Raw genomic sequence first — 24278 nt, forward strand, 5'->3', positions numbered from 1 at the left:
TTTGCTTTTCGATTAACAATGAACTAATAAATCACGTTTGTTCACACACACAAAAGCAGTTTGTGGGGATTTTTATTGTATTACTGGAGGGGGGGGAATTTATAAAACATTCTACAAAAATACATAAAAGAATTGTAATATTATTAAGCGAAAACACTTCCTTCTGTGACATTTATACCATGATCAGCATCAAAATACTGCTTTTTCTTTACAGATTAATGTGACGTCATGTACTTTGATGCTATAAAAAATAATGGAACAACTTCAGGGTTTATTGTGTTCAGATTAGGTAGACGGAAAGCAGATTTTTTTTTTAATTATTATTATTATTATTTTTCATAAGCTACAATCGAGCTGTATTACGCTGAACATTGGGAGCAAAAAACAACAAGTTGTTGGAGCTCCTCGCCCATCTCATGTGATTGGTCGCTGGTCTGAGTCTGGGCAAAAAAACAAGTTCCAAACTCCCCGCCCCCTAATGAGCCGCTGACGTAAAAACTGCTTCCTCCCTCCTCCTCCTCCTCTTGTTTATCCCTCCGCACCTCCTCCTCCGTCAGCTAGTTCGCTGTCAGGATCCATTAAGCTCATATGCCTGTAGTAGTCAGCGAGCGCAGAGAATGGCCAAGGAGAATGAGGGTGGGGGGAAAAAAACAGTCCCTGCTTTTGAGTGCTTTACATAACATCGTCTCCGGTTTCTTTACGCTGAGGCAGAAGCTTAGAGAGCAACAAAAAAGCTCCGCACAAATAAACATGTTCGGTTCAGTAGTAAGGCACATTTCCCACAAGAGACGAGGAGGGAGGGTGTTACTTTGGTCGGAGAGCATAGAGCTGAGTTAGGAAAAAATGTAAATAATAAAGCAAAAAAAATTAAAAAAAATAGTCTGTGCCAAACGGCTTATGGTTCTGGGGAGCGAAGCGCAGGTCAAGCAGGAGTGTCCAGGTAAACTAGCAACAAGCGCGAGGTAGAAGAGCAAACTACGGCGGCGTATTAGGGCCAATTTAGATAGAAAAAAAACAGTAAATTTCCGAAGAACACGCGCCCTCAGAAATTGACATTAAGCCCAAATTTCTGAGTTTTTTTCTCAGGGGGTTCTAAATTAATTTTAGAAATCTTTTTTCTGAAATTTTCGACATTTCAAGCTCGGATATTTCTGAGAGTAATCTCAGAATTTCTGAGTTTTTGTCTCAGAAATCCACTCCGACTTTTTCTCCCCTATATTTGCAAATATGCAGTGGTAGCAAACTGCAAATAGTGAAGATCGAGGTCGTGATTCGCTCCCTGGGTCCCCATCTCCCCCTTTCCTGGACACAAGATTGCAGTTTCAGGTAGAAACGAGTACAAAACTGTTTTAAAAAAAAAAAAAAACTCCCACCGCTGGAATACAAAAAGCACAAGGCCTTAAGAGTACATAGGCTTAAATGTTGTAATTTACAATTTTAGGACATGGCTAAGTTTCCTATTGTCAATCACAGCTGGGATTACATTTTTCTCTAAAAAAAAAAAAAAATTTAACAGTTCATGATTTTGCTGCTTGTATGTAATGCTGGATTTTCCCAAAACACAAGCTGCCATAACAATAACTGCTAGGTTTGTGTCAACAGCAGCCATTGCACCAAGAGACCAAAACAACCTAACATTATAAGCTAAACTTACACTCACACAATAAACTCGCACATCTACTGCAGTTTGAGGCCGGTTTATCACTCATAAATAAAAAAAATAACATTAGATTAAAACATTCCAACAAACCCAATTTTTCACCTTTTACATACCAAAGAAGAAAAACTCTTATTATTTTTGATGCAAAAAAATAAACATTTTTTAAAAATTACATCTGGATTTTGTTTCAACCACACGATTGTAGTAAAATACTCAACAACACAGCTGCAACTTTTTTTTTTCTTCCAAAAAGGCTCAAGTTGGTGTAGTATATGGAAGTCCGAAAGTACCACAACTAAAATAATAAATAAATTGTTAAATGACAAGTGTAATGAATTCAGACACAAACATATTATTTGTGAAATATAATTTTAAAAATGTAAAAAGTACATTTGTTTTCATAGTTTTTGTTATTTTACACAACAGCAATTTAAAAACTCTAGTACTATCGGCATATTTAGCTGATGTGCAGATTTGACCAATCAGATGCAAAGGTTTATTTGATTAGCACCACAGATTAAATTGTGCACTTGATGCACTGGGAACGTTAACATAAATAAATAAAAAATACATGTGAATATAATTATTCAAGTTCGTTGTATATTTAAATAATCTTTCAGATGATGTTTCTATTTTCAATTTGATTTTTAACATGACATAGATAAACAATAATGACTTTTTTTTGTTGTTTTTTGTTTTTTTTTTAAATTGTGGCGCTTTTGGCATTCCATAAAAAGAAAGCTTTCAGTCCCATAACTAACAGGAAAGTCAGGCCTTTGCCCTCCTGGCTGGCTGAAGCACAACCTCTTGAGTAACTGAAGGAACTTTAATTAATTATCAACCCAGTTCTGATCTGACAGACTGAGTGACGCAGCGTCCATGGCCACTCGGGTTCCTTCGTCCACAGCTGTCGTTTGACCCACAGAGCTTCACTACAGCAGATCTCCGAAAAGTTACGCTTTGTCTGAGTGGAGGAACACAAACGTGGCATAGTCTTTGGTGCGCCTCACTGCTAAAACAATCTGTTGTCAAGGTGAAGAAGCTCCTGGTCCGCTTCTAAAAGCGGACCAGGAGCTTTGCTACGAGAAGTTCGACTTCACGGATAGTGTCGCCTACAAATCTGCTGATCTCAGATCGAAAGCCTGACACCGAGTCCAAAATGTTCAAATGTTTCCGGTCAAAACTGTACTGCAGAGCGAAACAGAGCCTGCAGCCCTCCCCCACTTGTTTCTGAACACAGCCCTACTGTTGGCTAAAAGAAGGCTACTGCATTTTCCACCGCTTAAAAAAAAAGAAACAAACAAAAAAACAAAACATTTTCAGATTTTCGAAAATAATTCCAGTCACGTAAAACTTGAACAATCAGCATGTGGAAACATAAAGGAGCGTCACAACCGCATAAAACTGTTCAACTGTTCTGTTCAAGGTTAACATACTGTGAGACTCTCATATAAGCCAACGCCTGCATGTACATAAATGTTCATACTAGAGATGCACTGATCCCACATTAATATCCATATCAGTTCAAATATTGAAAAAAAAATTCTAGATCGGCTATCAGGGACAATGTGCCCAATCAATAAAGGCAGATCTACTCAGTCAAATTCTATGTTTGCTGCTTTATTATTTATTTTACATTATATTTAGAATTCCTAATTTCTCTTTCTGAACCATTTTAAAGAAGGTCTGCTGCAGTTGGTTTTTACATGTTCGACTAAAATAGTCAACCTGTTGTTTTTATCAGTTTTATCAGCTGTTCCACGCCTAATTACACTGACTGAACAAATGTTTTTCCATATTTGACCAAGCTAGTGAAGCTATTGGTGTAATTCAGTGAGCTGTACCGGTGCCGAGTTAGCAAATACATTTGTAATTCAGCACATTTTATCTCTGTGTTTAAAAAAACAAAACATTTTAAGTCAATTCAGCTGTTTTTCTGCATCAGATCGGATCTGAACCTTAGATATCAGTATCGATATCGGCATTGTTATCGGTTGTGAAAAAAGTGGATCAGTGCATCTACCATTCATATGCAAATTATACTAAAGTTGTGATAAATATTTCTTGTCTACTTTGAGGCACAAGCAATAAGTGCATATGTGGTTCCTCGTTCACGAGGGATGAGCGTCATTCAGCTTCATGTCTGCACATGTTCAGAGTGTGAAATGTCCAGAATCCAGAACCATCACACCCCTGATCAACCGGCTGCACCTGACGATGTCATGGAGATCAGGACTTCACCAGAATCTCCATGATGTGGTCCAGTTCGTTCAGGTCCAGCAGACACGACTGGAGGCTTCCCGCCGAGGAACACAGCTTCACGTCGTCGTCGTCGGGCCAGAAGGACACGCTGACCGGCCACAGGGAGCCGGCCGCCCAGGCGGACGGCAGCTCCGAAGTCTCGTACATGGACGTGTCGATGTCCTCGAAGATATCGTCCAGGGCGAGGTCACTTAGGTAGCCCATGGCGCTTCCCGCATCGCTAAAGGTGTGACCGACAGCGTTGGGCAGGGGTTTCTGTAGGTCAGTGGGTGTGGTGTTTGTCGGTTCAGGGGACGGCGGGGGAGACGGGCTTTCCGCGTCTCCCTCCATGCAGCCGGGGCACGTGACCGACTCGTCCTCCCTGAAGTCGTCCCTGAGGAGGCGCGCGTCGGGGCTCACGCCGCCGAGCCGCACGTCCGTCCCGTCGCTCTGCATCTCCTCCTGGATCTGCCTGAGCGTGTTGATGAGTAGCACGGAGCGCCGCAGGCTGAGCTCCACGCCGGCCTGGTAGTGCTGCAGCTTCTTCAGGCAGAGGCTGAGCACCAGCTGCCGCTGCTGCAGGTGGCCGGCGTCGGTCCTGGACCGTCGGTCCCCTCTGTCCTCCTCCTCTGAGTCCTCCAACACCGCATCCGGCCTCTTGTCCTCCGTCGCTGCGGCGTCGGGGAGCTGCTCGACCTCTGAACCCTCCAGGCTGCTCCACTTCCGCTTCACACCTCGACCCAACATTGACCTGCAGCGATTTATAGAAACATCATCAGGGACAAAGCATTTGAATAACTTGCTGACTGGGGGTCCGCCGATAAATCAGCCTCGATTCCCTTGACGTTGGGGGATCCGCCGGTACTTCCATGTGAAACCGATCCTATCTACCTTGATAAAGGTCTGAAAATCAACCACTGTCCTCTTTTGCTGTGAGAGAGACTGGCAGATCGACCCACCCGGTCTGCATGTTTGCAGTTAGCAATAGCCACCCCACTGTTGACAACTCAGCAACTTTATTTCAATATTTACCATCGTTTCAGACACAGAAGTCAGGAACTGCCAAAATGGGAATTTTAAGGCATTTTAAGGATCAGCGATCGGCCAGAAAAATCCAATCGGTGCACCTCTAATGCTAACACATCATCATATGTGCAGCCAGACAGCTAAACATTAATATGTCTACAGTATCTTCTCAAGGCCAAAATTAAATTCATTTCAAATTAAAAAATACTTCATTGGTCCCAAAGGGTAAGTAAATATTGTCATAACTCATATTAATTCAAAATTTCTTCAAAGAGTTATTGTAGATAAAGTGGCACAAGTTTAGTTTTTCTGCTGCGACAGGCTGCTGTGGTTTCTGAGGTTTTCCTATGTGATACGTTCAGTAGTTTAAAACATCCTGTCAAAAAATGTGCTTCATTAAGCAGCTCCATTCGTCAGTGTTCTGCTAAAATTTGTGAAATGGACCTCGAATTTTGATCACCATACCTTTCAAACATTATGTCTGTTTATGATGCACTAAATTCATAAACGGGCGAAATATATAAAAACAAAACTTGCCTAGAATCCAAGAGGCAAATGTAGCAAATTAGCTACAGTTGATTGAGTTCTATCACGATTTCTATCACGTTTTTCCTTGACAAAGTAGAAAAACACAAAAATTTACCTGAAGTAAACAATTCACCTCTGTGTAATTTAACCAACTGCCCCAAACATGCACCCACTTCACCCGGAAACACGATGGAAACTGCCAAACATTCGCCACGAGAGGGAAACACGTTAGCTAAATAAGTTCTGATGTAGCAAACTGTCCCATCCACTGCCGGGCTTGTGCCTTACCACAGGCATGAAACTCCAAACTTCCAGCTTGGAGGAGGGGAAGGTGAGGCTGGCGTGGCTGGCTGGAGGCACTCCAGGCTGGGTTGGGAGTGGTGGAACGCTCCCATCCACTGGTGGTGGTGGAACGGCTCGGAAACATTTCCAAACCTCCAGCTTGGAGGGGAGAACTCTCTCTCCATTTTTCTGAGCTGTGTGGTTCAATCGTGTAACTTGCAGCCTCTACATCTTATTTATTACAGCCACACGTAGCGTCAACGTCTAACAAAATTACGCTTTGCGCAGCCTGGTTGATTTGTTCCAAACTGGTAGAAGCACACCTAATTCAAATTTCCTTTCAACATAGTAACTGAGACTGAAGTGAAGTTTATCCTCTCTACTTTAAAAACATTCCACCAAAGTTACAGTAGAATAGATTTAACCCATACTGATTTTTCTTTCTTTTTTTTTTTTTTTTTTGTCTGAAAAGTCGCAAAATATAGCAACAAAGTCACTAAGTTGGCAACAGTGGGGCGACTGTTGTTAAAGCTGCAGTATGTAACTTTATAAAAAATATATGTTTTCTACATATTTTTAAAAGTGTCACTATGTTTTGACAGTACAATATAAGACACATCATCGCGCTCCTCTGCCTTCTCCCAGTGCTAACTACAGAAATAACCAATCAGAGCCAGGAGGAGGGTGTTAGCTCTGACAATCACTTGTGTATGCGCTACCCACACCTTCCCCCTTGCTCTCTGCTACTCTACTGTGTCTTCCTGATAGCAGAGCCTGCCCTGAATGCTCAGACTAGTTAGCATGGCCACCGATGACGGCGGATAAACGGTTTTCCTTGGTCTTTAAGTTGTTTCTTCACCGTTAGCTCATTGAGCAGCCTGTGTGTGACGTTGATTGACAGCGCTAAGACCCTCCTCCTGGCTCTGATTGGTTTTTTTCTCACTGTGCATTTCTGCAGAAGGCTTTGAGGGAGGAGCTGGATTTTATTTTATTTTTTCACAGATTATCAGTCTCTCTCATATCAAACTGTCAGGACAGGGTGACAGCTTTAACAGATACGCCTGCACACGCGCGTGAGCAGACGTGCCCTGCTGCGCAGGTCTGTCAGTGGCAGAGCGAAAAGGGACGGTGACTGATTCCCGGACCTCTGCAGATCGGTTTGGATAAAATCGTGGATAAAATCGGTTTGACGTAGCATTGGCCGATCGTCGATCACCCAATAAATTAAGGAAATCAGGGCCGATTTATCGGTGGCAAGCTTGCAGGACGGCTCGGATCAAAGCAGTGTTAAAATGGCCCAGTCAAAGTCTAGACCTGAACAAAAATTGAGAACCTGCGACAAGACCGGAAATTCGATCTGTACAGTCTCCAAATGTGCAGTTGTGTCAACATTCTTCAGTTTTGTTATTATTTACACACACAAAAAAGAGGGGGGGGGGAACAGGTCATCCTTTTTGCTTTCATTACGCATCACTTCCTGTCGGTCTGTCACATAAAATCCCAACAGAAGTAGTTGTCATGTGAAAAAAAAACAAAAAAAACCCAGTTCCAATGGTGTGAATAAGAGTGACGTGGATGTGGAGGCTCCACGGATGAGATTCAGTGGTGCACAAACTTTGAGCTCTGCATCCAGCTTACGTAAGAGTCCCAGCCAGACACGTTACAGTTTGTCTTTTAAATCGGAGGCGCTCTTGCTGATGTGCAAACATCCGACCTGCTGCTGCTGCTTCTGCTGCTGCACACGAGCCACCGGTGAACAAACTGTCCCGGTGGCCGGGCTGGACGTGTGCGTCTCCTCCAGGCAGGACGTGTTGCTGAGAACATTTGAAAGGTTGTGACTCACTGTCAGCCACCCTGCAGGCTGACAGACTTTACTCATCCCTCAGTCATCCACGGTTCTTCCTCCGTTCATTTGCTTTTACAAATTACACGAAGCTCCCGCTGTAAGTGATACTTTGGCGCCCCAAACCCCAAAGATTCACGTTTCTGTGGGCTGATTTGGTTAATAATAATAATAATAATAATAATAAAAAATGGTAAAAAACGACATCGAAATAAAGGGAAGCCTGGTATTTAAAACACTATTTGCACGTATCACCTGTAAGTGAGTCCAGTTTGGTCTGCAGCCCGTTTCTTTCTGCCTAGAACGCAGTGAGAACACAGCTGACCCCTTCCCCACTTTAGTGAGAACACACTGGTTCCCCTTGAAATTCAAGTAAAAAAATTAAAAAATTTAAAAAAACAGCAAAATTTGCTAATAATTGTAGTAAAATGAATCTTTAAATATAACAACCTTACGTGCCCTTGACACTCTTCATGTGCCGTACAAATCCGTCGTGTCCTCGGCTCCTTTTCGTTCCGCCGCGGCGATTCGGTACTACCGAGATCCGGAGTGTGAGGAATGTGCGGTCCATCCCCAGTAGCGGGGGAGGGGGCGGAGCTTCGGGGAGTGGGCCGCGGGACGCCGGGACTCACGGGCGGAGGAGGTCGACTCGCTCACACGTCTGACAAGCCTCCGCCTCCGCCACTCACGGGGCAGAGAATGTGCGGCGGCGCGTGAGGCGGGGAGGACTGCTGATGCCTTCAGAGTCCGCTCGGAAATAATATAATTCATGTCGGGCCACACGTGTGCGGTCTCGTCAGACGGTTTTTTTTTTTCATCTTTACATTGTTAAATACGTTTTTTTAGATCTCTAGACAATCTATAAAACCATATTATTATTGTTGTTGTTATTATTATTATTATTATGAGCTGTTTAGTATTTATTTCGTTTTATTCCTACCGACGTTTTATTCTAGTACTGCTACGCGCTAGAAGTGTTAAGTAAAGTCAATCAAACTCCCTCTCGGTTCCCTACAGGGGCGCCCCTAAAGGGGGTCCATGACCACCTTTGGATAAAATACTGCAAAGCCCCTTAAGCGAATAAGTTCGGCATCTATCAGGACTACAGAATCAGAAGAGGTGAGACTAATGGAAGAGGGAGGGAGAGAAACTATCATGAGAGGGCGGCGAAATACGGGATTTTTACGGGAAAATAATAATAGGCACAAACGTGCAAACAAATCATTCATTTGTGCAAGAAGAGAACTCGAAAACCCGAAGAGTTGCAGTGAAGGAGAAAAAGTACAGGCGCATTACACCAGTTTTAACATAACTGCTCTTCCGGTCAGAAACTCGTTTTACCGAGTGAGCGATTAAAATTATAAATTTAATTTAAGAAACACACTCAACCATTTGCGTCCAAAATCGGTTCACTAAGAAATGACCGCGTTGGAAAAATATCTAGAAGACCTTAGTGACCTGCAGTGAGCACCTGAACGCAGCATGTTAAAGAGACAGATGACTCAGAATGGAAGAGGAAGGACGTGACCGGAATAACAGGAAAAGGCCCTCACCAAATAAGGCAATTCTGGTTCATCACATTATCGCCTCTGCTATTCCCTCCTCGTTAGGTCCTATCTGTTGACTATAAGCTGTTGCCTATTTTACTTTTGTAAGGAAATACAGACATTTGAAAGCCTGAACATCACAGCAGCTCTGGTATTTTGCCTTTCTTTCCAGTTTAATCGCATGTCAGAAATGAAAACTTAAAAAGAACAACACAAATATATCTCACTTTTATTTATGTCGGGGTCATTCAAGTCGTTAAATATCGGCTGGATTTTGTTGCAAAAATAAAAATAACGTTAAAAAAAAAAAAAAACACTTTTCGATCTCTGCTTATTCAAATTTCTACATTTTACCCAAATGTGTGACCAGAGGTGGGCAGAGCAGGCAAAAAAAAAAAAAATTACTCAAGTAAAAGTAACACTACTTCAACATAATTTTTACTCAAGTACGAGTAAAAAGATATTTGGTAATAAAAAATAAAAAAAAAGTCTACTCAAGTAATGAGCAACTGATCCAATTATCAATCATTTCATGTTTAAAAATTACATCATCAGGTGGACCAAAATATAAAGTTTAGTGGAAAGTTTGATATTCCAAAGACCAAAAAGACAATAATTCATATGCGCAATACAAAATGACCAAATCAGGCACGATCTTTTTTTTCATTTTTTTTTTTCAAAATCAGTTTCTTCCACTGTGAAACTTTAACAAAAACTGCAGGTGTGCCTCTGTGTTGGTTAAAACATGGTTTGTTTTTCATTCGAGGTTTAGGGAATCCAGAAATTTGACTCAAGCAAGAGCAGAGACACGTCGTCATAACATCACTCAAGCAAAAACAGTAGTGTGACTTTGCAAATGCGCTTATTTTGTTTGCCAGTGGAGTAGCTGGCTGCTCAGGCTGCGAGGTGTTCGTTGTGTTCGTTGTGTTCAGAGAGACGTGGCGTCTGTGGCGGCCAGTTTCAGCAAACTGCGCCGACCCGAAAGGTAAGCGTATATAAACAACATGTGTCCAGAATATGTGGGGTCTGCAGAGATGTTAGCTGCCGTTTTCCTCAAGCCAGACCAGAACAGTTCAGAATATGTCTTTTTTTATATATATCTTATAGCAGATAAAGGAAACAAAATGAGAGCAGAAAATGACCTCAAACGCTTCAAGATGGCACCACAAGAAAAAGACCTGAAAGATTTGGGAGAAAATGTAAAATACTCCAATATAAAATACTCAATGGAAGGATTGCCACAGACTGAATTGGTTATCAGAGCAGGTTTATACTTAGTGACTACTGTAATAATAACATGTTGCGTTTATGACACCGAGCTATAAGCAAGATAACTTCAAAAATTCCCCACCTTTGAAAAATGTGCAAAAGATTGTAATTTAACATTTATTAAAAGTACTTTATTTTTGCTCTGCACATTAGTAAGAACCAAGCTTTACCTAATGAGTGCTTTTATAATTAGCCCTTTTGTTTCAACATTCCTGATTAGGAAATTTGTTAGCTGTCTGTGAGGAGTTATTAATTGCGTCTTGGTGCAAGACCTACTGTTTAGTATGTGGTTGCACAAACCTTGGTGTGTATCGTCTCGGGGTGCATTCAGTTCGCTTGTTCAGGCCGAGCCAGAAGCGGACTTTGGGTTGTTTTTGGGGGGATTTTTTGTTTGTTTTTTTTTTTTCCATTTGTTGCGGTTTGCTTTCACATGAATCTCAGCCCCCTGAGCTGGAAAACCTCTGCCCGGCTGTCAGGAGCGGCTCCTCCTCATGAACACACAAAAAGCCCAACTTTCAAACTCGTCTTTTAGATATAGTAAAGGAAGAAAGGGCAGTTTGGGGTTTCTTTCTTCAAAGAATGCAGACACAGCCGTTTACTGAAGAGCCTGTTGATCCCTTTCCTCCACTTTCTGAGGCGTGGGATCAAATTCCTTCGTTTTTCGAGCTCTGCTCCCAACGTGTGCGTGGAGCTGACCGCCGTAAAGATTTTTATGCTTATTTGTTCTGTCATTTTGAGCACAACTGGATGTGACTGCATACCTTGCGTAAATTTAGGGATAAGACCAAGCGCTTCCAGATATCCCAGCGCTTTTGTTCTGCTCCAATATGGGGTTTTTCCTCACGCTGCCATTTTTTTTTTTTTTTTTTGCTGACTCATCAAGAGGCCTTCTATCTGTTTCTGCACCCAGGCAGCAAATCCAAGCGAACGAAGGCATCATGTAATTTCATGAACAAATGTGCCTTTTCAGTGCCGAGGGACGCTGATGCCACTTCCTTCCCGGTTTCAGAGCGGCGAGGTCTCGGGCCTCACCTGTACCGTGAACCTGTGGAGCGCTGAGTGAGCAGGTCAGCCGTCTGCTCTGTTGATCCTCTGCATATCTCGTGCAGCATGTCGTAGTCCGACATCGCGCGACGGCACGTGAGGGCAAAGGTCTGGCGCTTCCTGCTCCAACTCGTCCTGACTCCAGGAGAGCATTCAGACCTTTGGAGCGGTGTTCAGGATCAAGTTCCCTTTAAGTGGCTGCAATCAAATCATTTGTCTGTGATTTATTGAGTTCTGTAAATGTCCTAGTCGAGATGTTACACGTTCAGCGGCTCAGACAAAGTATTCGCACTTGATCTTTTCTCTACATTTTGCGACATCAAAACCTCAAGTTCATAACTAGAATATGCATACTGACGAGGCAGATGATAGCCTCCTGAAAACATTTTTTTCGTTAAGCCCACGTTTCTGCATTGAATGTGTTTTTTTTTTAATTAATGGTCTGATGTGATATTTTCATGTTATAAGTGATGTTTTCTTTAGCCATAAGTGGGAAATAATCACAATAAACCAAAGTACATTGTTTCAAACATCCATCTTTGTATAATTTCTGTTTCACTTAGTGATAAAGTTCCTGAAACTAATGGATTTTCCAATATCCGAGTTCATTGAATGGATCTGTAAAGCAGTGTATGATTGTGAAGTTTTGTGTTTTTAATGAATAAAATTTGCATATCATCACCTTCCTAAAATATTGACCTTCAAAAAAAATCTGGGAGAAAAACAGGTGGTTACTTTTTTTTTTTCTGCCAAAATAATATTTGGCAAAAAATATGATTTAGGCAGTTATTATAGGAAGGTGATGCTTTGTGGTGTGCTACTTTTACTCCGCTAACTCTAAATAAGATCCGGTCAAAGCACTGGAATATTACTAAGGAGAAGATCTTTAGACGTTTACAGCAGAACTAGTTTATAAAACTAAAACACCAAGGACAACGGACAAGTTTCTGAGTTTGAAAAGTTGAAAATGCTCACATTTCATTTTGAACCTCAGAAAATGTCAAACCTCAAATTTCAGAAGTTTTTTTCTAAGGAATTTCTGAAATGAATCTCAAAATTTGAGGAGGAGTTCAGGCAGATTTCCAACTTTTCAAACTCTGAAATTTCAGAGTTTTTAACTAGAAAATTTCTGAGATTGATTTTAAAAATTTGAGGCGTTTTTCGGTGGAAATTTGCTCCTTTCATCCTCGACGGCCTCAATGTGCCGTCGTACCGTTTTCCCACACCTCAAAGCGTTTAAGAGGGACTTTTAACATCCAGCACAAGCACCTGCCGTGGAGCTGCAAAGGAAAAAAGTCAGAAAGCAAACGACGCACTTCAATAGTTGCACCTTTTATTATAAAAAATATGTACAAAGATGCTACAATGTTTTTTTTTCCGATATAAAAATGCATACATTTTACAAAGATAGTTACGTCTTTGAAGTTCTAGCTCCTATTCAGACTAGAGTGACATCCTTCAGGAGTGTTGTGGTAAGGTATTCAGCGTGTTGTAATACTGTATTTCAATCAATACATTTCATTTGCCTGAGTTCATGTTTTATTCACCATAAGAAGCAATTTGGGAAGAAAAAAAAAAAGAAAAAAAAGAAGAAAAAAACGTTTTTTATTTTTCTACAGATTTGGAGAAAGAACTGTTTGCATAATGGAATTTAAGGACATTTGAGTAGTTATATGGTCATTATGAAACACATGACAGAGCTGCATAGTAACTTTATTATTAACCCGGTTATTATTGTTTTGCTTTTATTTACTAATACTCATACAAATTAGGAATAAATAGGTACTGCATTTAAAACCGGGAAAAGATGGGGTTTTTTTGTTTTTTTTTCCCCGATAAATACAATTTCACCGGGCCTGGTGGTTGAATTGATACGTCAATATGCCATGTCTGTACCTAGATAAAATAAATACAATAAATAAACAATAAATTAGATGGGGTTAACACAGAGGATTCGTCATTTGTAGTGACAAATGAGAAATAAAAAGAAATTTAAAAAAAAAGAAATATGGCTTCTCGATGCAGTTCTCCCCCCCAGATGCTTTAGGAAAAAGAGACAGAGAGAGAAAAGCTGCTTCTTACCATTATTGGGTCTGTATTAAAAGCGCAGCAGCCAAACTACTTCATTTGTCACTTCTGGATACTGTAAACTGAAAAAAAGTAAAGGGGGGGGGGGAAAAAACCCAAACAAAAAAAAAACTCCTGAGCCACGTCTGGTTCGGTGGCTGGAAGTGAGTTCCTGCTCTGCGGTGAAGCTTCGGCAGCAATGAAAGAGCGGCGCGTCGACAGTCCACGGGAAGACGCCGTCTCCAGTCCGGCTACATTAAAACCTTTAAAAACCGCTTGGGACAGAAAATAAGGATATCAAGTGATGCTCGCAAAATTCCCTCCTCCACCCCGTAACCCCTCCCCCATCAAGCCGTATAATGCAAAAAAATATATTTCTATATACACATACGTACATTTACATATAATCCATTCATAACTGCTCAAATCTCTAGGAAAATATGCATTGATTCATAGATTTGGATTTACAATTTGTTCTGTTTCGGTGCATGTAGTGTGGCGAGTTGTTCCTTGGTCCATGTAACAATAAATAGAGCTGGACGTAAAAAAAAAAAAAAAAAAAAAGGCAAGAGTCGGACCAGAAGGAGCTAGAACGAGACGGAAACGACAGGAAGTCAGAATGCATCGCGGTGTAGGTAATTATCTTTGCCTTCTCACAGACAGTCGCAGGTTTTGGACTTTTATGAACCCTCCCGCGGTCTTAGCACGACGCACAAGAGGATGTTGGCGGTTGGAGAGAGGGGAAGGGGAAAGAAAGAAAAAAAACCCCTCAAAAGCGCACACGGGGTCAGTGTGACCGCGCACAAGGTACAAAAAGCTTGTGGCATCCAATTGAACCCGTCTCCTAAGACCGCAGGAGGGTTTGACAAAGCGGGACGCTAACTTTGCTCCCTGGTCATGTGGGTTAATAAAAACCCAAAAGTCATTCACTCCTCTACAGTCTGAAAGCGGATCTTCTCCGTGATCCCCCCCCCCCCCCCCATCCCCCTCGCTCCCCACCTTGTTCCCAAAACCTGGAAGGATCTGTAACATCACCACCGACACGCACGTTGTGCTGTGCATAGTCTGGGATCGCTTTCAGGAGCCCACGATGATCTCCATGATGTGGTCCAGTTCGTTGAGGTCGGACCTGCAGGTGGCGCTGGAGCTCAGCGCCGTCGGCCCGTGAGAGGACAGGCTCTCCAGCAGGTCGTAAGGCCCCATTTTGGGGGTGCTCTGCATGCCCGTCAGCACCGTGTCCAGGTCGTAGTAGGACGGGTCCACGTCAGAGAACAGCTCCTCCAGCGCCGGGTCGGGCGGCGGCGCCGGGTGCTTGATCTCAAAAGTCCCGAAGACCTGCTCCCCTGTCCTGGTGTCTGCTCTCAGGTGGTGCCGCTCGCCGTCCTCGCCTTCCGACGCGCACTCCTCGCTGTCCTCCTCCTCATCCTCGTCGCAGTCGGCGTCCTCCTCGTCGTCCTCCCAACAGGGCCCCATCCCGAACGGCCCCGCCAGGTAGGACGCCGAGGACAGCTGAGGTGAGACGGGCGACAGGGACGACATGGCGACCTCCGCCTCCGCGTCCCCGTCAATCACCACCTCCTCCGAGTGGTAGCCCTCCTCCAGCCCGGATACGGAGAAGGGTTTGGGGCTCTGGCCGGCCTGCACCGCCGCTGCCGCTGCCGCCTCAGTCTGTCTGCACAGCACCTCGGTGGCCACCAGGCGGTCGGCGGGGCACTGGGCGGCCGCCAGGGCCTGGGTCATGATCTGCCAGGTGCCGTCCTGCGTCATCTCCTCCTGGATCTGCCGCACCGTGTTGGCGATGAGCACCGAGCGGCACAAGTTGGGCTCCACCAGCATGTGGCAGAGCTGCAGCTTGATTAGCGACATGTCGAGCAGCGACTGCCGCTGCAGGCTGTAGGACGACGACAGCGTCCGCACCGCGGCGGCGGACGGGGCCGGTGCGGCCGAGGGGCCCTGATCACCGCCGCCGCCGCCGCCACACGCCGCCTCCTCTCCGGAGTCGGAGAACTTGCGCTTGGTGCCCTTCGGGAACATGATGTCTCTCTGCTGCGGGAAGGGAGGGAAGAAAGCGCAGAGTGAGAACTACTGACAGGAACTCATTAGGGGCAAATTCACAACCACAAAGTGTTTCAGAGTTGCACTAGCTAATATAAGTGAGGAGAAAACTGCTTTGAAAAGAAAAAAAAAAGAAAAAAGGAGTCACACCTCTTGAACTTTTTCACGCTTCATCGCATTACTGTCATCAACCTCAGAGTTTTAGTGGGATTTACTGGGAGCAGAACAGAACCGATCTGAGAACAATGTAGAAACGTTTAAAGACTGTGCATTTGTTTTCAGCATCACCAGTCAATACTCTCCCTCCAAACAGAGCTGCAACTCTTTTGTGGCTCGTCTCCAACAACTTTGAACATCGAGACGACGGTTGCACGATATCAACCCCAGATTCATCGCATCTGGGGATCGTGGTAATTTATTCTACGGTATCTTTATCTCTATCTGCCGATATTAACCACTTAAAATATTTGTGTTGGACCAATAAATAAATCGGGGCCGATATTAACCACCGATATTCAATTCCATTTGTTGCCGCCTGTGTCTGGAGGTTGGTGATGTCGCGTTTGCTTGGTCGTGTGAAAGTGAGAGTGATGCAGCAAAGGATTGTGGGGAGTTTAACTTAACTGGTGAAGTCAGCACTGTGGTTGTTTTTTTTTTTTCGAGCTGTCAAAATGGTAGTGACGTCTAAATCTAAAGTGTAAATATCAGTTATCGGGCCTAACGGCAGTATTGCCATCAGATATTGATATCGGCCCAGATTGCACATCATTGCATTCCTGATCTAGAGAACAAAGTTTTCCTCATTTCTTCTTCACAAAATAGTCCGACCTCCGTCAGACTGGTTCATGAGCGTTTGAACTCAAATTTTCAAACCTTTCTTTCTTTAGAGTTTGGTGTGGACTTTGACTAGGCCATTCTAAAACATGCATACGCTTCGATCTAAACCGTTCCACTGTAGCTCGCCGTGTTTACGGTGGTCCAGTCTCGAGCTTTTCGCATTAGACTTTCCTCCAGGATTACCCTACATGTAGCTCCACCCATCCTCCCCTATAGCTCCACCCATCCTCACCTATAGCTCCACCCATCCTCACCTATAGCTCCACCCATTCTCCACTATAGCTCCACCCATCCTCCCTGTCCCGGCTGCAGAAGCTTCACCGCGCTGCCACCGTGTTTCCCTGTAAAGACGGCTTCAAGGGGGGTGCAGAGTTCATTCTACATGTGAACCATTCCGCATGAAGGCTGAATCAGAGACGGATAGTTATAGTTATGTTTATTTGATAAAAAATTGCAAACATCTGTGATAATTAAGCTGATGATGTTTGCTAACCAGAACTATGGCTGGGATTGTTAGATACAAGTGAAGCTATTTTAACTACTTCAGGTTCCATGAGAGCATTAAAGGGCGTCACCACAGAACAACTGCAACTGGTTTACTAAATGTCACTGGTGAACTGAAGTGTCCAATTTGATAATGGGGCCAGTTTTAGTGTTTGACAGCTTGCAGCAATAATTGTGGTGGGGGGGGGGGGGGGCATCACTTGTATTATTCTTGCAATAAATAGCTAAAAATGTTGTGATAAAAGTTGAAAATCTAACACTACATCCCAACCGGGGACGATTTTCTTTAGCGTAGGGAGGGAAACTGGTCAGAAAGAAAACCTTGTTAAAGGGGCGGTGTTATGTATTTTCCAGGCATATAGTGACATATAGTGGCTTTCAATTGTTATGAAAATGCTATATATATATATATATATATATATATATATATATATAAATATATATATATATAAAACATGACTCTGAATAAAACATGACTTAAAAGAAATATGACTTTGTAACTAGACGCCTTGAAATTGGGCCTCTGTCCCTTTAAGAAGCTCTACACCGTTCTTTCTGACACTCCGCCTTCAGGAAGTCATCACAACATGGCTCCTCTATTATGCTGCTTACAACCGTTTCTTAAGGAGAGAAGTGGTTCATCTAATAAACTCTGTGGATGCGCCAAGGCGGAGCTATGGGTAAAAAGCCGGAGCTTTGTGAGAACAAGTATTCAGGCTCCCTCAAACGGTTGCAGTGGGAGACTCAAGAATTGCTCAAAGATGCATGAAAGAACCAAAGCAACATATTAGGTATGTTTTGATGAGGGGAATAATAATAAAACATGATGTAAAGCTCAAAAACCGTCAATTTTACATAACACCAACCCTTTAAAGACTGCAAAAATCTTGAAACTGGAGTAGATTTTCATTCGGAAAACAATATTATTTTCATCCTGCTTTCCAATTTTGCCCTACTTTGCCATGCTCTTTCACATTAAATCCCAATAAAATACTATAAAAGGAGAAAAACCTGTAAAGTTCAAGGGGTGTGATTACTTTCATGAGGTACTGCAAGTGTCATGTAATTACTCAAATTAGTGACAGATGTGATGAGGTTAGCGTGGTGTAGTAATAGCTGTGTGGACAGGAAGAAATCTGCTTAAGGCAGTTGTAACATTACAAATAACCTGCAAAAAAAAAAAAAAAAGAAGAAGAAGAAGCTGCAACTCTGAACTACAGTGACAAGTAAATGGTTGGGTTTGGGATTTCCTTAAAAGTTTGCTATACCTTTCCTGTTGAGAGGCACAGGCAATAGCAATGCAGCTCGGTCCCGGCTGCAGCGCTTCAAGTACTTTTGTACGCGCGACAAGCAGCTTTTGTTCAGCACCATTTCTGCCCATTTTAGGCCAGTCTGAAGCAAGACTCCTGCTGGGCGGAACAACCACACTTTTAACAGACCGCTGAGCCACCGAAAATAGCATGGTTACCGACTAAATGCGGACGCTGCATCAAAATAAGCACAGACTACAGAGAGCTTTGTCAGTAAACACAAACAGCACTCAGGTTACAAGTATCAGTGAAATGATACTGGTTCACATGGCAACCTGCGATCAGGAGGAAACAAAATAGAGGTATTTATCTGCTGGTCCAATACGGTGCGTCAAATGAGTAAAAAGACAGAACATGAAAAATAAAGACATTAGTAATTTATTGTATAACACACCACCATGACTCAGTGATATTTACAAGGGGAATCGGGTTTCCAGGCCTACACACGCCAAGGCTTTAAAACTAGCAGAGCAAGATTTTCACTTTCTCTTCACGGAGGGGATGGGGGGGTGGAAAGGGAAAGGGAGAGAGAGAGAGAGACAGAGAGAGAAAAAAAATTCAACTTCCTTGTTGAAATACCACTTCAACACATTTCTTTACAGGAAGAAATCAACACTGTCCAAAAATAATAATAATATTTTTTTTAAAAACGCCATCTGAACTCCTAAATGAACACGATGGAATCAAACAGAAGGCTGAGCTCTGAGCTGCGTTTTAGTTTTCCAGACTGAAAAACAGCATCCAGCTGTGTCTCCTCTGTAAAAACCTGTGGGTAGGGCATTTATGTCAATGAAGCCACTTGTGCTAATGTTCCATTCATGATACTTTTTTTAAAATAACCATAAAAAAAAAAACAACAACATATTTCTCAGTAAAATCGCATGTATTGATATAGAAAAAGCACAGCAGTTGAACTTTCTTTGGAAAGCAAAGTGAAACTAAAACGCTCTGCAAACTGCTGCTCTCATGGTAACGGTCACAACTCTCTGTGTCAAGCAGCATGCTCTTTCTACCTTTAAATTTTAATTATGGGATGCCACGATTCTGCTATTAAGCAAACACCTCAAATTAAAACGACAATATACAAGAAAACATGGAATTAGAGCCTAATTTCTACTCACAAACCACAAACTTTCACTCTAATTACACCAATAAAATGGATACACACAGCATACAAAAAAAAAACAATATCACTGTGTGACACTGATTGGAGTGAGTGAGCCAAATCAGCAATATTTCAAGTTATAATTAGAGATGCACCCAGAAATCAACTGGTTACTATTAGGCTTTTTCTTTTTTTATTAGTTTTTCTGAAATCAATAGGTTATTTCCCAGTCAGAAACTCAAAAATACAATCATTTTTCCTCCCCTCCGAATCAGTGACCTCAACATACCTAAGCACAACCAGTCTGCACGAACAACCAGCCCCATTTAGTCCGCTTTAATCAAACTCCAGTCTCTGTGCCTAGAAAGTCTGGTTCGTTTGGGGAGGTGTGAATGCGTAACCGACCTCTGATGCAGACTAAAAAAATTGCAAACTTTGGTCCGCCTAAAAGCTTAGGTCTCGGTCTGGTTGAAGTGAACTCTGTTTGAACGCCAAGTGGACCGGAGAACACTCCAAAACAGGAAGCGCGCCATAGCATAGGGCCTTCTGGGTAAATACAACTGAAGCAGACGTGTGAGTCTAGCGCTAACAGGAGAAAGGGCTTACAACCTCTAAAATTTGACACCACTCCATTTTTGTATACATTTCGCGAAGAAGGAAGTTGCACTCCCGTGTCTTCTTTAGAGGTTTTCATATTTGTTTCCTTCAGTGGTTCCTGGTGCAGCGCCACCACAGGTGAGGAGCGGAACAGATTTTTTTTTCAAAGATTTGGTTCGTTTGACGCAGTGAACAGCAGCAGCTGAAAATGTAACAAATGCTGCAGTTTTGGATCCCGGTCAAACTAAGTCTACCGAACTGTAGAATGGGCACGCTTACTCTGGGAAAGGAATGCCAAAATGAGTTCTTTTTAATATTAGCGACGCGTTCAAACACTAAATAAGAAGGAGTACAGATGTAAAAGGATTCAGAAACAATTATTTTTGTCTGTCACCTGCTTTTTACATTTAGTAATGCTAACCACAATACGGCAACATACAATGCTAAAGTATGCCTGAAGTATTGACTCAAAATCTTTGTTTTAAAATCTAATAAAATCCCATATTTACTGCAACAGCTCTCTCTCTCTCTCTCTCACTCACACAGTGGGATGTCACTGCTGCTGCCGATATAAATAATTAAGGCTGGCACATGGCAAGAAGGTATAGCTCTTAAAAAAAGCTACATTAAGCTTTAAAAAAAAAAAACAATCAGAATTCAGCTCTGTGATTGGTGCATCTCTAGTTATAATCTATTTACATCAATGGCTCCAACGTACACAGAAAGGCCTTTTGAGTCCATCCTTGCCTAAAAAAAATGACATTTCCTGGCAATAGACAAGATTAGGATAAAAGTCATTTAGAAAGATAACCAGAGAGCTAAAACCCAAACACTGAGAAAATAATCATGGATGTGTTAGCAAAATAGGTCAACAATGTGTGAGAAACTTAAAACAGAAATCAAAGACAACCAGGAAGCCCCGTTGCTAAAGTCGCCGTGACTCTTAAAATGAACTTTGGATGGTTTGTACCACATGAAATCAGCCCCACATGTATTACTGTTAAAACTCTCTCAGTTATCAGTTTGTATTGCTAACACTACCGTGGTAACTGACAACAATTAAATCCCTCCGACCAGCTAAGTTTGACTTTTTGATATATTTTGGATTTTTGTCTGTATAATTCTAAAATGGTCCTAAGGCCAAAGCAACTCAATAAAAATTGCTCTCTCTTTTCATAAAGGTTCCACAAATATTAAATTGTGTTGTAAAGAAACCCGTTTAAAAAAAGTCTAGATTCTTCATATCAAAAAGTTTAGTTTAGCAACGAAAGCAAATTGAAGCAGATGCTAACTTCATCCTAGCACATGCTAACTGTTAGCTAGGCACAGTACTTATGGAGTCTTTACCCATGCATAGTCAGTAAGAGGGTGATGTCAGCAAGATGGATGACATCTTTATTATTCATGTCTTTCACACAACCACCATAATCAGAGCTACTTCCTGTCTTACTTCAAAATAAGAGTCCTAACTCTCAGGAGGTGAAGTTTAAGGCGCTGATCTTGAAGCTGGTGGTTTTTTGATAATAGTTTGGATAAAAACTGCAACTAGATTGCGCTTTGCGCTACACTGCATTTTAATATCACAAGATGACGTAGTAGAAGACAAACATACAGCCCAATTTTTTTTTTTTGTTCTAATACAATACATTTAGAAAAACTATCAAACACTCATTAAATTTTGTTTTCTGCGCCCCCGACTGCAAGTCAAAAACGATTCAAATGTGACCGGCCAACACAGGTGTTTTAATGGAGATTTTCTTTATTTTTAAATAGAGTTAAATTGTTACAGAGATATTAAATTGTTTTTTCAATGTAAGATATTAAATTGAACACAAAGTATTTGCTTTTTAATTGTTTTTTTTTATTATTTAAATTGTAACTTTTATTCAAACCGGACTTTGGCGCACTAAAAGCAGTTTTAACTCATTTGTTAGACTTAGTTAAACAAATCAACTAAGTGTGTACTACTTTTAGTACAACTCAGAATGGACTAAATTTTACAGTATTTCACTTCGGTCCAAAACAAAAGACTTAAATCTCGGAGCCCTCATTACATTAAACGCGAAAAACCCTTTAAGTTTTGGAGCTATGATGATTTGCACCTCCCATTCAGGACTACTTTAATTTCTTAATTAAATACTGATGGCCAATTTTAGCAAATCATTTTGTTTTTTAAAACACCGACGTGATGATTTTGGCTCAAAGGAAAAAAGTTTGGACGCTGCCGTCTTGGCAGCAACATTTATGGTGACCAAACTGTTTTATGGTATTTAAATTTGCACTTCATTGTGAGGATTTTACCACTGACGATACTGAAAGCAAAACTGGTAAAGACACTTCCAGACAACTTATTATGCTAAATATATTTCACGTACAAAGAAAAACCACAAAGCAATTGCACATAGTTTTTTAATCTTTACCTCTGTTACATTGAATAGGCTCCACTACAAATGCCTAGTTTGGGTGGCTAAGATCAAGATAATTTACATGACAGTTTCATTAACATTTATTTGAGTACCATCTTCATACAAGTGATTTATATACAACTGCGGTTACTTCACGCAAGACTTTAACTGTTTAACCCTAAAATGGAGACTTGTACAGCACTCTCGCTGCACCAGGAACTTCTTTAAACAAGACCTATAGCGCTTGATTTTGAGAATAGCAGCTCGGTGATGCCTGGATTTGTCACTAACAGCATTATACGGCTTAGAAAGTAAACATTAAAGCGTTTTGTCGTGTCCCGCTTCGGGGCCAAACAAAATACAGCCTCGCTTTACGTCAATGGCTCCTCGCGCGGCCCATCCCCCACCTCTCTCTGAAAAACCACCACTTTCATATACCGCCGTATCGCATGAATAAACGAGATTTTGAATACGGCAGCTAAAGTGCTTTCTCATTTCCCTGCCAACTACCCGTTGTTTTCTTAACGGATAACCCAATAAAAGCCGGTAGAGGTTAATGGAGGAACATTTGAGCGCTGCTGGCCGTGACTGCCGCATGCTTTGTCTTTCCAGCATCAGAGCCACCGAGCGACAACGAGGCCATTTTGCGCTGGGAGCTAACAGCCGGCTAGCTAGCCTACGGTTCTGGACCGGGGCTCGCGGAGTGCTTCCAAGCTAACTGTTCGCTCACATTGTAAACAAGTTATCTACACGGAGCTGCGAAATTCCTGGCTCACGCCTAGGTCCATTTCGCAAATAAACGCTCCAACGCAAGAACGCTAGGAAACGGAAAGCTAATGAGCTAAAAGCGCCCACCCACCCATCCTCCTCGGTCCTTCCTCCTTTCTGGCCGAAAACAAGAGTTTTCGCCGCGACTGGGCTGTAAAGTTCCTAAAAAATAACAGCCGCTCACCCCAGTGCCTGCTTAAAAACGCCGCTGCCGGTGGTTGGGTAGCCGTACTCACCTCGTGTTTGTGTTATTTTATTCCCGTCTCGGTCATAGGATCGACGGCAGAGAAAGCGGAGATCAGGTTCAGATGAGATCATTCATGCCACGGCTTCAAAAACTGAAGTACCTCCGTCCTGCTGCTGCTGCTGCGGAGCGGACGGCAGGAGGGGAGAGAAAGGAGGGGGAGGGGAGCCGACAAAAGCCAGCCATATGCCTGGGATTCCTCTCTAATCATTTCTCCCTGCTTTTCTCCTCGATTGACGCTTTTAACAAACAATCGAAAACCTACTGTTATTTTTTTGTTGTTTTTGTTTTGTGAAGTATTTAAAGCCACGCACTGAGTCATTTTAGCTGTCTTTCTGCTCATTTGAATCCGTTTCCACCGCGATTGAAACCACTTCACATTTAGCAAACATTAGTGAAGAACCGTGCGGACATACTGTATGTCATGTAGTGGTAAGTTACAAAATATTCTCCCCGGTAAAAGTATTCACACCCCCGATGCTTCCTACGTTTCATCATAACTATAAACACATTGTATTTATAGTTTGTGTTTATAAATTAAGTAATTTTCAAATGAAAAAGAAAAGCACGAGATTATGCCTTTTGTTACCACTGAAAACATGAAAAGGTGTCGCGCATTTATTTTCATACCCCTATATTCTGATGCCACTAAATTAATCCAGTTTATTCAGTTGCTTTCAGAAGCAGTCCACCACTTTGGCCCTGTTCACCTCATCAACCTCAACTGGAAGAAAAGTACACATCTAGGAAAATATTCTAACACAATCAAGTGGATATATTTCCTTCAGTCGGTATAGAAATGCTATACCGACTGCATTTCTATACAGTCGGTATAGAAATGCAGGCATCAAAGGAATTAATGCCTTGAAATTGGGTCTCTGTTTCTTTAAAAACCCCTGCTCTTTCTGAAGCTCCGCCTTCAGGAAGTCATCGCAGCATCTCTCTA

The 24278-nt window shown here is 42.2% G+C and overlaps 2 protein-coding genes across 5 annotated transcripts; both read right to left on the reverse strand.

Annotated features, from left to right (window-relative positions):
* Window positions 1-55: 55 nt before the first annotated feature.
* On the reverse strand, window positions 56-8270 carry LOC116709390 (cell division cycle-associated protein 4-like). 2 transcript variants are annotated; one of them, XM_032547884.1, is made up of 2 exons: window positions 8036-8270; window positions 56-4652 (listed from the first exon to the last, which is right to left on the reverse strand). In XM_032547884.1, exons 1-2 carry the CDS (start codon window positions 8149-8151, stop codon window positions 3890-3892), a joined length of 879 nt encoding a protein of 292 aa, XP_032403775.1. In that variant the 5' UTR covers window positions 8152-8270; the 3' UTR covers window positions 56-3889. The 2 variants fall into 2 exon arrangements, with proteins under 2 accessions (XP_032403775.1, XP_032403776.1); XM_032547885.1 differs by having other exon boundaries at window positions 8031-8141.
* Window positions 8271-12756: 4486 nt separating this feature from the next.
* cdca4 (cell division cycle associated 4) lies at window positions 12757-23741 on the reverse strand. Of its 3 annotated transcripts, XM_032547553.1 has the most exons (3): window positions 23325-23740; window positions 18172-18309; window positions 12757-15553 (listed from the first exon to the last, which is right to left on the reverse strand). In XM_032547553.1, exon 3 carries the CDS (start codon window positions 15539-15541, stop codon window positions 14585-14587), a length of 957 nt encoding a protein of 318 aa, XP_032403444.1. In that variant the 5' UTR covers window positions 15542-15553; window positions 18172-18309; window positions 23325-23740; the 3' UTR covers window positions 12757-14584. The 3 variants fall into 3 exon arrangements, with proteins under 3 accessions (XP_032403444.1, XP_032403445.1, XP_032403443.1); XM_032547554.1 differs by lacking the exon at window positions 18172-18309 and having other exon boundaries at window positions 12757-15550; window positions 23325-23741; XM_032547552.1 differs by lacking the exon at window positions 18172-18309 and having other exon boundaries at window positions 23325-23734.
* Window positions 23742-24278: the final 537 nt, after the last annotated feature.

The sequence above is a fragment of the Xiphophorus hellerii genome, chromosome 19 (genome assembly GCF_003331165.1).
Source record: "Xiphophorus hellerii strain 12219 chromosome 19, Xiphophorus_hellerii-4.1, whole genome shotgun sequence".
In the NCBI taxonomy this organism is placed as follows: domain Eukaryota; kingdom Metazoa; phylum Chordata; class Actinopteri; order Cyprinodontiformes; family Poeciliidae; genus Xiphophorus; species Xiphophorus hellerii.

Coding starts and splice junctions, on each gene's coding strand:
- LOC116709390 (XM_032547884.1), bottom strand. CDS start 8,151: ATGGACCGCACATTCCTCACACTCCGGATCTCGGTAGTACCGAATCGC. Junction 4,653..8,035: donor ATGAAGAGTGTCAAGGGCAC/GTAAGGTTGTTA, acceptor AAATCGCTGCAG/GTCAATGTTGGGTCGAGGTG.
- cdca4 (XM_032547554.1), bottom strand. CDS start 15,541: ATGTTCCCGAAGGGCACCAAGCGCAAGTTCTCCGACTCCGGAGAGGAG.